General features: G+C 29.1%; 1 protein-coding gene across 1 annotated transcript; it reads right to left on the bottom strand.

Moving 5' to 3' along the window:
• Positions 1-8471: 8471 nt before the first annotated feature.
• LOC107631423 (voltage-dependent L-type calcium channel subunit) lies at positions 8472-11174 on the bottom strand. The gene is made up of 3 exons (XM_016334866.2): positions 10663-11174; positions 9564-9801; positions 8472-8942 (listed from the first exon to the last, which is right to left on the bottom strand). Exons 1-3 carry the CDS (start codon positions 10990-10992, stop codon positions 8794-8796), a joined length of 717 nt encoding a protein of 238 aa, XP_016190352.1. The 5' UTR covers positions 10993-11174; the 3' UTR covers positions 8472-8793.
• Between the last annotated feature and the right edge of the window lie 3965 nt (positions 11175-15139).

Here is a 15139-nt window from a genome sequence, read left to right as displayed (position 1 = left end):
TATAACTAGTATTATTGTAAATTTTATTATTTAGCTTGATTGGATTTAGTTTATAAAAAGATTTAGATATATAATATTATTCATTATAATACTGTAATGCTAAGGAGAAAATTTTTTTTAACTTTATTTAATATTTATTAATTGTTGCAAAAATTAATATGATTTTAGACCTCAATAAATTTAAAATACATGTTACAAATATAAATAAAAGGATTTAAAAAAATCTTTATGTCTCTAAATCAGATATATAAAATTAATGGGATATATCAACACGTGAAAGGCAGATCTTTTTTAATTTAGTTCAAATCTTGAATATCAAGCTTAACAGAAAGAATCATACTTTCATGAGGGTAGGAAAATAAATTATGCTGTTTCCAAAAATTAAAAAAAATGGAATCAAGACGATGCATACTAAAATAGTTAAAAAATACTATATACATACAAAAAATCAGATAACAAATTAATTATAATGTATTTATATATAAATACATATGTAGTTTAATTTAATTTATTTTTAATATATATTTTATATTTTAATATATTAATAATTGATTTTTTTATGGTGAACTCTATCATGTCCTCTCTAAAATAAAGGGTAAATTATTCCTTGTGGCATATACAATGATTATTGATAAATTATCTTTTAACTAGAGTTTTAAAGTTCAAATGAGATCGTCAAATCTAATTGCTATCTCTAATACGATCGCTAGAAAATCCTAAAAACGAGAGAGCTAAAAAACTGATAGAAATTTCTGATATATTAGTTAAAAATGATGGTAATTGGTGCGTGAAAGGAAACACCAAGGTATTTTATTTTATTTTTATCTTTAATTGCTCTTAAATTATTTTTCAATCATTATTCAGATAATAAAAATCTTAAGATGGTAATTATTGACTCATTGTTTTTATGACTAACTAATATTTTAGTTTGTTTTTGTTATATAGTTATACAAGACTACGAGGGTTGGTTATCTGAAGAGGAGTATCATTGTTGATCCGACTGAATTTTAAGAAAAATACTAGGAAGAAAATATGAGGAAAGAGAGAGTTGAAAAATTAATAGATGTGCTAGTTGAAATGAGAGATTGAAAGCATATGAACAAGTTTAAAATCCTAACCTAATTGATTGGAAATGGTGATTGGATTTGAGAGGAATTATGGTTTTAAAATTGAAGAAGAGATGTATTTGGTGCAGATTATAAAAATAACACTACTATCAAGTTTCAAGAGAAACATCGCGTCAATTGAAAAGAAAAGAGAAGATAACGTGAATCTTAAAACTCTGGTAGAAGAATAATTTATGAATAATCACTGTATATGTCACAAGGAGTAATTTATCCTCTATTTTAGAAAAGATAGAGTAGAATTTACCTTTTTTATACACTTAACATGGTTGAAAATAACTCATTACAAATATTGACGTGTATATATATGTGAATTATATGGTAAAGATGTAATTTTACAGATTTTTTTTTATGTGATGAAAGAGAAATTGAAAATAATAAAACCCACATTTTGAACATTAATAAAATAATAAAAAATAATTATAAAATGAATTTAATTCTCTTTATATACAACCTTAATCTTTACAGTAGAGTGCCCCATATATATATATATCACAGAACTCTTTGAGAAAAATTATCACGTAAGAGAAGCTCTCCACTTTGTGATATTTACTGCCTCCATTTCCTTATTGAAATAAATTACGTTCATTGAAATGATGAACATGAGATAGCAGTAGTTAAATATAACCTTACCTATAACTCTATAAAAATAATACGTTTGTGACTTACTGAATTGTGACCTTTTTATCGTAAGATGGAATATGTATCACATTTCACACTCTGTCATATGATAATAAGCTAAGGTAATGACTTTAACTAAACATTTTTTTTCAAGTCATTTTATCGTTCTTGAACAACCATAACGAACGAACATCATCCCTAAGGATCATTTGCATCTAGTTTTCAATGAATTACAAAGAATAATAATATACATGATTACAAATAAAAATATATATATATATATATATAAATTGACATTACACAAATTTTATTACCAATGCACCAAATTATAGAACTTAGCAGCCCTTCGGCTCGGCCATGAAACTGTTGAGATCTGGAAGAATTTTATTAATCAAACCTGTATATTAAATACACACAGCTATTACATCAGTTTCATTCCTCTTGTCCCATATTTCCATCCGTTACTTATTTGGTTTTTTTTTTTTTTTTTTTTTTTGTCTGGGTCCGTTATTTATTTGTTATTTCTAATATATACACACTTATTTTTACTATTTTTATTAGGACTCGGGCCAGCTTTTTTATGTAGCTAGCTACTAGCTTGTTTAATTTTTGTTTTGGTACCTGGCCCGTGATTGTACCCTAAAAGGGCATGCTATTTGTTGTTGTGGGAGCAGTCCATCAGAATAAAAAAAAAAAGTACAGATTCCATGAGGATAGTTGCCATGGCTATCAGAAGGAAGCACGCAGGGGAACATTGAAATGTGCAATCCTAATGAAATTAATTCACATGTATAATTACAATCACATCTTGATAGTTATCTTTTGAGAAAATGGTCAAATACAATCCATCAAATTTCTCTCGTAAATTAAAGAGAAAATTTCAAGGTTTTGAAAACTGAACCGGTTATCAAACCGCTTTAATTACTGATTTACTGGTTTAAGAGTTCAACCAGTTTAATTGTGGTCTAACCGAAAAAATTGTTTTATATTAAAATAATAAATAAATTATAAATAAACACTCTAAAACATAATTATAATCTAATATAAACTTTAAAATATCATCTAAATTTAAAGCACTACATAAAATATTATCAGTTTAAGACCTTTAGATAAAGTACAAATTTAAATATTTTAATAAACTTAAGCTTTTGCTTTCAAAGTTTGCTATAAGAGAAACCAAAATCCTTTCTTCATCCTATAAATGTTTGTTGTGATGACATTGATTAATAAAGCAATTACATAAAAAAAATACCAAAAAATATCAAACAATTTCCAACTTTAGTTTAAATTTGTCCAAGCAACAAAGAAAAAGAATCTAGATTTCCTCACAAAAAAAAAAAAAAAAGAATGAAAGTTCCTCGAAATAGCAGCTATACACTCCATATCATTTAACACAAACTAGAAGTTCAGAAACCTCATTCTTCCATAGCTAGACTCAAAGCTATTGGCACCTAATTCTAACCTGCTACCTAACATACCACAAATTTCTAATCAAGAGAGGTGTCTCTGTTCTCACAGCAAAATTGTATTCACTTGAAGATACTCAAAATAAATCAGGAAAAGCAAAAGGATTTCACAATAACCCAGAGCTAAACTTGACATTTTAATGCACCTTTATCATGTTACTCAATAAATCAGCAAAGTAGTCACAATCCAAGCACATGTAAATCACAAAACAGTCAAACAAACACAAGTCAGCAATACATCACTAATCAACAATCACAAGACATTCAAAATCAATAATTAGTAAATTAAAATCACAATACAAAAACAGCAGCACAGAGCTTCGAAATAATCAATAATCAATAAACAGCAGCAGAACCATAGTAAACCAACAATCAAATAATCGTTCAACAAAAATTAACAACACAACCAGTCAACCAGACCTTCGAAAGATAGAAACAGAGCGTAAAAAAACAAAAAAAAATGATGAACAAGTGAAGAACAAATGAACAATTGAGCACTGAGTTAATCACTAACCAGTCAGAAACAGTGCAATAATTGCCATCAAATAATCAAGAGTCACAATCTAGGTACAATTAAATCACAAAACAAAACAGTAAAACACAACACACAAAATCAGTAATGAACCAGAGCTAATCACTAATCAATAAAGGCCAAGACCAGTATGCCGACAACAGAAGTAAAGGAGCAAATATAAGCTTTCATCTCAATTGGCTTTGTGTTCGGGAGACATGGGAAAAGGCTCGTTTCCGGCAATGATCCTTATCGCAATCAATTATTCAACAATTATTATTACAAAAAAAAATAAATACTTAGGGCTAGAAGCTGGAAGCCTGAAAAAAAAAACAGAGCTGACGGGGATAGTGGCTTGCAAGAGGCAAGACAGTGGCTAACGGGGTGGAAGTATGGAACTAGGGGTGGCAGTAGAATCCGAACCCGCGGGTACCCGCCCCGCCCCTACCCGATCGGGACGGGTTTAAACCCGACCCGGAGCGGGGCGGGTTCATATCAGGCGGGTAGTTGAACGGAGCGGGGCGGGGTCGGGTTCATGATAAACCCGCCCCTACCCGCCCCGGAGTGTACATATATAAATACATAATTTTTGGGATTAGGGTTCAGTCTTCATATCTCACCCACCGCCACTTACCTTTAGTTCCCAAATCCCAACCCTCAATTCACACCTCTGCAGACTTCATCTCTTCTCCAAGGATGCCGCCCTCTTCAGCTCTTCTCCAAGGCCGACCGCCTCTGCTCAGCTGCACCAGACCACCAGTCAGTCGCCGTCAAAGCTCGCCCGTCACTGCAGCCGGCCGGCATCGTCACAGCCATCGTCGGTCACCTTGTCGTTGTCCCTCATCGAGCTCACATCGGCGTCGCTCCCACTTTTCTCCTCAGTGTCACTGTTCTCACCGTCACTGTCCTCGCCGGCTCGCCTCTCCAGTCTGCGATCTCTGGTCTCTGCTCGCCTCTCCCTCATCGTCTTTCTGCTAACTGGTAAGCACTCCTCTCCGACTCTCTTCTTCAGTTTGTTTTTAAGTTAATTTTTATGATTTATTTTTTATGTTAAAATAGTTAAACTAGACTCATAATATTATTTATGATTGTTGTTGATAGTTGATAATCTGATTTTGTGGTGTTGATGGTTGATTTTGTGATGTTAATTGTTGATGCTTTGAATTTTGATTTTGTGTTGTTGATGTTTTAAATCTATAAATTTTAAATCTGATGTTTTAATTCGATAAAATTGTAAATCTGATTTTTTATTCATTTCATCTGCAACAATTTTTCTTTTGGATGCAACATGCAGTTATGGATTATGCTACTTTTCAGTTATAAATGAATACGGTAAAACATATGGTGCTAAAGCTTTTTTTTTTTTATTTTCATAAGAAATATTACTTGAAACTACACTCCTAAAAGACTCCTTCAATGCTTTCCTGATTAAACTCCCATTTTTTTTAATTTAATTTTGTGTATTGTTTTTATTATTATGTCTTGTTCATTATTTGTCTCATTCAATTGTGTTGATTTTCATTCCTTGCTTCGGCTTCATTTCTTTTCTGTCGCTCGTTTGATTTGTCCGTATTATTCCTATTATATCTCGTGATCTGATTAGCTTGTATTCAGCATGTTGTGTGGAAAATTGGATTATCATTGTTAAAAAATCATTGAAAGTTCTCTGTTATTAGTATGAATTTGATGTAAATGGATTTCCATTGTTAAAAAACATTGAAATGACCTATTTTTTATTGTTTAAGAGAGCATGTAGTTTTCTTATTTGAAACACTGAATATTTAGCTTTTGAGTTGGAGCTGAAATGTGTCAGTATAATAATTGAAACTAATGAATTCTTTGTTGGATGTTAATTATAACTGAGATTTTTATTTTGAATGAATGGCATAGATGGGTGAGGAGGTGAAAGCAATTGTTCCCGAGTCTGTGCTTAAGAAGCAGAAGAGGGAGGAGGAATGGGCCTTGAAGAAAAAAGGAGGAGTTTAATGCTGCAAAGAAGAAGAGAGTTGAGAGCCGCAAGCTCATTTATAGGAGGGCAAAGCAATATGCAAAGGAATACCAGGAGCAGGTTGCATTTTACCTTAATATATTTTCCTTTTTCTCTGTTTTAATGTTTGTTTCTGTTTCCTTTATTACTTAATATTTATTTATGTTAATTTTTTACATAATACTAATTAATTTATTAATTTCTACCTCTTTTGATTTTTAAGTTTGAATCTTGACCTTCAAACCTTTAATGATGATGAAGATATGAAAAGTGATCAAGAATAATGATTGAAGACTCTTTTTATGCAATTTCTTTATTATACCATTAAATTTGTAGTGATGAAACATTAATTTTTTTTTTTAATTTCAAGTTATTTGACACTGTTGCTTCTGTTTGTATCTTAATTTATATATAAATGTGTAAAAATTAAAATGTTATTTAATTTTTATAGGGGCGGATAGGGACGGGGCGGGTACCCGTGGGGCAGGTTAGGGTAGGGCAGGCTACTACCCGCGGGTAGGGGTAGGGCGGGTAGTATTGGAGTGCAAGGAGGGCGGGGCGGGGTCGGGTAGGGCAAAAACCCGCCCCTACCCGCCCCACTGCCACCCCTATATGGAACAGAGCTGGCGCCGTGGGAAGTGGCTGCAATGCTGCACGACCAAAAGTGGCGCTGGCGATGGTTTCGGTTTTCGAAGATCAACAGAGCTGGCTGCGCGATGGAAAGTGGCTGCGCGAACAGAGCTGGCTGACGTTGGCTGGACGGAAGTTGCGCCGGAAGCTCGAGGTCTAGCCGTCCAGGTGAGTGCTGCTTCGCGTTCTAGAGACTGGAGAGGAGAGGGTAATCGGCCGGGTCACGGTTCGATTCGACCGACCGGTTTTTGACCGGTTCGGCGGTCCAATGACGGTTTTTCAATCTGACGGTTTTAGCTTCTGTCCGAACTGTTATTCGCAGCGGTTCACGGTTCGACCGACCGGTTCAAACCGGTTTTCAGAACCTTGGAAAATTCTACTCCCCTCCCCTACGAGATGCTAAAATGACACTCTCATCCTCTCTATTTTATAAATGTACATTCCTCTCCCTTCTAACTTTTGAAAAACCTCCTCTTTAATCCATTTTAATTTTTTTGTGTTAACTAATGTTTACTTTATCCATTTTTTATGAAAAAATAAATTATTTTTTGAAAAAATCTCCATTAACAAAAATTTTATTTTTTATCATTAAATTTTGCGTACCAAAATATCCTTTAATAAATTATTCTTTTATTGATTAAATTGTATTTTTACCAACATATGTTCAAAAAAATAATAATTATATTTTTTTTAAGATACCTACCCTTCAATAATTTTTTAATTATTAAATTGTGATTTTGCTAAAATTTTTGTTAACAATTATTTTTATATTTACTATTAATTTTTTATATCAATATATATTATTTCAACATTAAATAAAAAATCTTATCACCGTTATTATGTATAACAATTAATACATATTGATATTGAAAAAATAATCTTACTAAAATTTTTTATTTAATGTTAAAATAATATATATAGATATCGAAAAATTAATAGTAAAATATAAAAAAAATTGTTAACAAAAATTTTGGTAAAATTATAATTTAATAATTAAAAAATTATTGAAGGGTATTTTAGAAAAAAATAATATAATTATTATAATTTTTTTAAAATATAATTTAATCAATAAAAGAATAATTTATTAAAGAATATTTTGGTAAGCAAAATTTAATGATAAAAAATAAAATTTTTGTTAATGGGTATTTTTTCATAATTTTTTTAAAAAAATAGATAAAGTTAACATTAGTTAACACAAAAAGTTTAAAATGGACTAAAGATGAGGTTTTTTAAAAGTTAGAAGATAGAAGAATGTACATTTATAAAAGAGGAATGTTAGGAGGCCAGCAACTTTGGTGATTTGTAGCCATCAAATAGCCATCAAGATGGTTTTAATGGTGTGAGATTGTTGTGAGATTTCATCTAATGGCTCACTTTTCTTTGCTGGTTACATGCTGGCCAGAATTTAACAAAATTGCTAGCCCCCTAGACTTTTCCTTTATAAAATAGAGGGAAGGAGAATGTCATTTTAGCATCTCGTAGAGGCGAGAGTAGAATTTTCTCTAAATTTAAATTAGTTCTCCAAATTTTCAAACCATAAGTTGTGATAAAGAATAATTTTGTGGTGAAAACATGTCACAAATGTAAATAATATATAGATTTCATTGTTCCTGCTAGATAACCATCAGGAACTAACCAACAACAAACTAAGAAGTATTTTTGAACTACACTCCATACTAATTAATTATCACTAATTAACGATTATTTAAATTTTAGAAAAAGTATAAATAGACAATGAGAATATTAAACAATGTGAACAATAGATATATCAGATGTTCAATTCAATAGATATGCAGATGATTATGTTCATTTTTTTAATTAGATGGTTATTTTTTTTATTCTATTTACTCATGCACAGTTAATAATAACTAAATGTTCAATTCACTAGATGTGCAAATAATTATCCTAATATTAAAATTTAAGAAGTAATTTGAAGATGAAATATTTTTTTATTACAAAATTAATAATTATTAATTACAGTTGTTTAAAATTGGTTGATTAGGAATTGTTTACCTATACTTTTCCACTTAACAAACAAAACGAATACATTTTGCACGTACACCCCGAGAAAGCCAAATTTTCTGAAAACCCTTTAATGGTTTATCTACACATGAATATTAAAAAGAAAATGGTAAAACAAAAGTACCAAAGCCATACCATCCTTTCTAAACATTACACCAATACAGCAATTGTTACTAGTTTGTACATTACATCATTTTACAAAGTGTAATTTCATCTGTAATAGGATGTACAATACGCAGGGAAAAGGCGAACTATTTTATATTAACATCAAGCGTAGAGGCCCATATATAATAAAATGAACACCGTTCATACATAAGAAGAAAACCGAAGATAGGCATCCGAAACATATCACCTAACATCTTATGAACATAGCACCCTACCAGCCAAAAGAAAAACTGGAGATTTATAAATAAGCTTCAATCTATGATCTTCTTAATCTGAATCTTTGCGCATTTGGTGGCGGACATGCCGCGCAGCAGAGTAAGTTGAGATTGCAGAGCCAGTGGCACTTAATGTGTGTTTGGCATATCCGAAACTCTTACTAGTTACCAACCACACGATGTAAAAGAATCCAATCCAGCCTGATTCACATTGGTTTCCAAAAGATAATAGTGTAAACCAACAGGAAAAAGAAGAAATGGGAAACAGAGAAACAGAGTGCAAAATCACATAAACTATCATGGAAACATCAAATATAAACTTATATTTAAAGAAAGCAATATCAGTTGCAGTTTTAAAGTTATAGATGCCACAGAGCCTCGTTCGTGGTTGTCATCTGCACATAATAGTCAGTGATTTTGTTGAAAACCCAAAGATTGTAATACATCCCCAGCAGGCAATGCTGGGGCAACTATTTTGACTGTGAAGTAGCTAAGTGAAGAAACATTCAAATAATGGACATATAAGTATGTAACCCGTTACATCCCTGGTGCCAATTGGGAGTAGAAAAGGTTGTTTTTCTCAAATAACATACGGCAAGTATCAGTGTACTTATACGCATAAAGTTCGCCTAATTGCAACAGAAGTATGCATTTCAAATCTTGATGCACATTTTGTTCAAATCATAAATATTCATGGCCTACCTACTCAAACCGCACGATTGATGAAACATTTCACAATAATGGAATAGCAAAACAGTACAAAATATCAATCTGAAACATGGCATATGGTATCATCTGGATTCTGAATAGTAAACTTGTTACCTGTAGCGAACAGAACAGCAACACTTGCCCAAAATGTGGTAACGGAAATTGCAATCGCAGCTACTAATAGTGCCCCAACATATACAGCTGCAACACAGGCAAAGAAAATAGCCAAGAATCCTCCAGCTGCTGCCAAAGACACAAGAAGTGATATGACAACAGCGTTTATGGTGGCAGCCAGAAAGAAAAGTAGGAAGACAAGCAGTCCTGTGAGCGCAACAGAAGTAATTGTCCCAACCTGCAGTGGCAAGGAAAAAATCACACACCTTGATACACGAATATTTATTTATATACAGGACAATCTGATGCTTAATCTGGCATTGACGGAGACAATTGTTTTGCCTATTCTTACGGAGGCAAGAAGAACATACCCTCCCCCCTTTTCTTTCTCCATGTGAGGAAATCCACTAGATGAATTCTCTATAAATTCCTTTCATGAGCTTATGTTGCATTATCATGATATCCACCAACTCTATTTCTCTTTGCTTTTTAACCTATATACTACCATTTTTAAAACTTATTATCAAAATAATATTATTTTTAAACTATTTAGATAGATGCTATCATTTTACTTCGGTGGCACCTTTTCTTTTTCCTTTTTGGTATTCCAACTTGAAGGTGCCTACTATCCAAAGAGCTCTTCTAACAAGAAAAATGGTAACCCATGTACCAGTTCACTAGAAGAAGTAAAACACAAATTTCATATCTTTTTCTTTTCTTCATTTGATAAAATCTTTAATATTTATTATAAAAACATTAGATATAATTAACTTTTAAAATTTTATAATAAAAATTAAATATGAAGATACATTTTATTTTAAAAACTTACAATTTCGTAATAACGTCAAAAATATTAGTTCAAAACTATTATGTAGCATCAAAATTTGAGCACAATATGAAGAAAATGTCGTCTAACAACAACAGTGGCAAGGGGAATTGGATCAAATCAAAATTGAAGACTCGTAGATTTCACATACAAGATTGATCAACATTTTAATTAGAAAAGGCTAGTAATTCAATTTGAAAACAAAATCCAGAAGGAGCTAAACTAACTAAATTAGGAAAGTGAAAGAGCTGGATGATGGAGTTCAGAAGTTACGGTGATGACTAAGATGGCGCGAAAGGGGCTGCCTTGGCGAGTCCAGAGGAGAAGGTCGCGGGCGGATTTTCTAGAAGCTTCTGGAAGGAGCGGAGCGTTTTCGGCGATGGAGATCTTGATCCGTTTAAGCAGGGAGGCGCTGGTAGAAGGCTCCGGGAAGAGAATAGCGTAAGCGAGGCGGTTAAGAACTTGGTATAAGGTGATGCTGCTCTCGCTTTCGCTTTCGCTTCCCTTTCTCTCTCGTTTATTATTATTAGATTCTTCTTCTCCGGTGACCTCCACGTAGACGCCATTAGCGTTGGAGTTGGTGCTGTGCTTGTCCTCCGCCATATTATGAGTGTTAGCGAGTGAGAGAAGAGAATGAGAAAAGTATGATGAAGTAGGTGGAGATTAAAGAAAGGAGAATCTCGCCATTGAGATCAACTGATTAACAGAGAGATAGAGACGGCTGCCCATTAATCATCCACATGGACGGTGATCTGCTTCCTCGCTGATTCATCGTGTACAGCTGCAACCATATTAATTACCCCCTCTACTTACGTAACATTATTAAATTAGATATTACATCTTCTAAACTTTTTTATATATTTTTAAGATTTCAAGTTTTTTAATTGGAAAACTAATGTACGTTCCTTTTCTGCACGGAATAATACATACATATATGAAATTTGTTTTTAGGTAATCATAGTAAAATTTTATAAATAAATTAGATATAAATAATATTTCAGTAACAAAATACTCAAAATTAACGTTTTTTCTAAAGAAAAAAGGTATACCAGATGGACTCATCTCGATTTGGAATCTTAATAATAAGATATTTATTTTTTTAAATAAAGTCTATATATAGAATTTTTTTGTGGTACATGAATATAGATCTGAGAGTAAACTCATTTTTTTTTTAAATTTATTATTCTTCTTTTACTACTTCATAGAATGTATTCTTCATTTTTCATCGAAGTTGATCCTTTTAAGGTACAATTTATAATTTTGTATAGTACTTTTTATATACTCATTTGATTATATTATTCTTTTGATAATTTAATGATTGCTCTTACTCTAACTTATTCTTTTCGTCTAATGTTCCAGTGCGATTGTCTTTTGCAGCAATCGTTTACAATGTATTACATCCATAAAATAAATCATCGAGTTGTATTCACTGATTCGGGTTCTAACTACATGGAGGTAAGCGTTCAAAGAAGAGGCAGTAAACTCTATTTTACCGAAGGATGGTTGGATCTACTCACATATTATGATCAACCTAATAGAATGTGGATAAAATTAGTTTTCTTGGGAGGAACTCAATTTTTGATTGAAGAATTGTTTCCACGGAGCTTTGTAGGCCAAGTTCAAGTTCCATCCCCTCCATGCTTTCTACGTCTGCCCGAAGATCTTCGAAGTGGAACACATAATGAGATTGAATTCTCTCAATTTAAGTTCAGTTTTGCTAAATTCGTGTCAAACTCGGATATTCAATTTCAACGATGGGTAATATATTTAAATTTTTTTATTTTAAGTTTTTCGTTATTAAAATAATTTTATAACATATTGTGACTTTTTTCAGAAATTACCGGCCTTCTTGTGCATCAATGCAATGCCATTGAGGGGAATAAGGGTCAATTTAGTTTTTCGGTGTGACAATTCTATACCTTGCCGTAATGCATGGATAGCTGATGATGAAGTTTATTTAATAAGAGTATGGTCTGAATTTGCACGAATTCTAAATGTCTAAACTTATGATGTTTCAGTTGGTTGTCGTTACGAGAATGACTCTAATCTATACGTGTCTAAGGACTATAATGGATTAAATATTATTTAAGTAATTTAGTTCTAATATTGGTATTTGATTAAATTCGTTTTACATTAATTTAAATTTAAATTGTTGTCTCAATTTATATATTATTACAACTATTTTTATCGGATATGTTATTTTTAAATGTTTTAATATAAGATTTTTTTTATATTTAAGTTTATTTTTTTTCTTGGATATATGTATCACCTTTTTTTCTCTTTTTGTATTTTAGATTAGTAATGTGATTTTTAATAAAAGTGTACTTAAAAAAATATCACTATTTAAAAAAAAATACATATGTGAAAGAAAATAAAACAAAAATTAAAATGGCTCCACTAAAAAAAATTATATACGGTTTGGGTATGAATCCGAGACTATGCACGCATTATAAAATAATATATATATATATAAAAGAAAATAATTATAACAAAAATATTTAATATATGTGATTTAAATATTTTTATGTATAATTAATATATATGTATATATAAATAAGAAAATATTTAGAATTATTTAACAAAATTAATATATACATACACATAAATAAAGAAATTATCGTAATTTATGAAAATTATACATAATTTATTTTTCTTTTAAATGAATTTATTCTAATTATATTATTTTAAGAAAATATCTTTATTATAATTATATCAAATCAATATTTAATGCATTATTACTAATTATCAATTATCAATATTTTTATTTATTCTAATTATATTAATTGATATAGTTCTAATTCTCATTCATATGCAATAATTTTATTAGTAGATAGTTGTATCTACAATAATTAATTCTATCCACAATTTTATTAGTAGATAGTTATATCTACAATAATTCATGCTATAATTCTCACCTATTCCAATAATGGTTCGTTAATTATATAGTTCTTTATCTGCTGCTTTAATTAGTGGATAATAATAATAATAATAATAATAATAATAATAATAATAATAATAATAATAATTTTAATAATTTAATAATTATTATTATTAAAATTATTATTATTATTATTATTATTATGGACACAAGATTAATTAGTTAATAAATTAAATTTTAATTATTATGATTTATTTTTTACTCATATTTTTATTATTTTATTTTATATATTTACAGTAAATATTGAATGTAAAAAAGAAAAAAATAATATTGATTGTTATCTATTTTATTTATTTAGATTTATAATTAAATTTGATATAATTGTAGCAAGTATCTATAATTAATAGTAACATGATACTATAATTTTAAATTGTATAATATAATAAAAAAGAACGTAGCAATTTATATTTGTTTCCTATATAGTAATAATATTATATATATTTATATATCTCTTCTTTTAGCTCTTTTCTAAAAATATTGGCACATAATTAATATAGATATATAACATATATATATATATATATAGTTGAGCAATTATCTCCATTGAATTAATCATAAAGGTTAATAAAAAATAATAACATAATTTTTACTTAATTGTAGCAAGTATTTCCATTAAAAATTAAAATCGCTCTATTAAAAAAAAATTGTATACAATTTGCATATGAATGGGGCTGAAATTAGAGACTATATATCGATATCAAACCAAACATAAAAGCTTATTGCACGCACTGTGAAATAATATATATATATATATATATATATATATAAAAATAATTATAACAAAAAAATATTTAATATATGTGATTGAAATATTTTTATGTATAATTAATATATGTGTCTGTATAAATAAGAAAATATTTAGAATTATGTAACAAAATTAATACATACGTATATATAAATAAAGAAATTATTATAATTTATGAAGATTATACGTAAAAAATTTTTTCAAATAAATTTATTTTAATTATATTACAATTAGCTCATGAATAATGTATAATTATATTATTTTACGAAAATATCTTTATTATAATTATATCAAATCAATATTCAATGCATTATTAAACTAATTATTAATTATCGATATTTTTATTCATTCTAATTATATTAATTGATATAGTTCTAATTCTCATTTATGCGCAATAATTTTATTAGTAGATAGTTGTATCCACAATAATTTATACTATAATTCTCACTCATTCTAATAATGGTTCGTTAATTATATAGTTCTTTATCTTCTGCTTTAATAATAATAATAATAATAATAATAATAATAATAATAATAATAATAATAATAATAATAATAATAATAATAATAATAATAATAATTGTATGGATACACATACAAGATTAATTAGTTAACAAATTGAATTTTAATTATTATGTTTTATTTTCTAATCATATTTTTATTCATTAGTTATTTTACTTTTTATATTTATAGTAAATATTGAATGTAAAAAAAAAAATAATATTGATTGTTATCTACTTTATTTATTTAGATTTATAATTAAATTTGATATAATTGTAGCAAGTATCTATAATTAATAATAACATGATACTATAACTTTAAATTGTATAATATAATAAAAAAGAACATAGTAATTTATATCTGCTTCCTATAGAGCAACAATATTATATATATTTATATATCTCTTCTTTTAGTTTTTCCTAAAAATATTCGCACATAATTAATGTAGATAACATATATACTGAACAAGTATCTCTATTGAATTAATCATAAAGGTTAATAAAAGATAATGGCATAATATTTACCTAATTGTAGCAAGTATCTCCATTAAAATTATTGGCTAATTA

The sequence above is a fragment of the Arachis ipaensis genome, chromosome B3 (assembly GCF_059453495.1).
Source record: "Arachis ipaensis isolate K30076 ecotype BB chromosome B3, ASM5945349v1, whole genome shotgun sequence".
NCBI lineage: Eukaryota > Viridiplantae > Streptophyta > Magnoliopsida > Fabales > Fabaceae > Arachis > Arachis ipaensis.
Note: the sequence above shows the minus strand (reverse complement) of the source record. Positions and strands in the feature narration are given on the sequence as shown.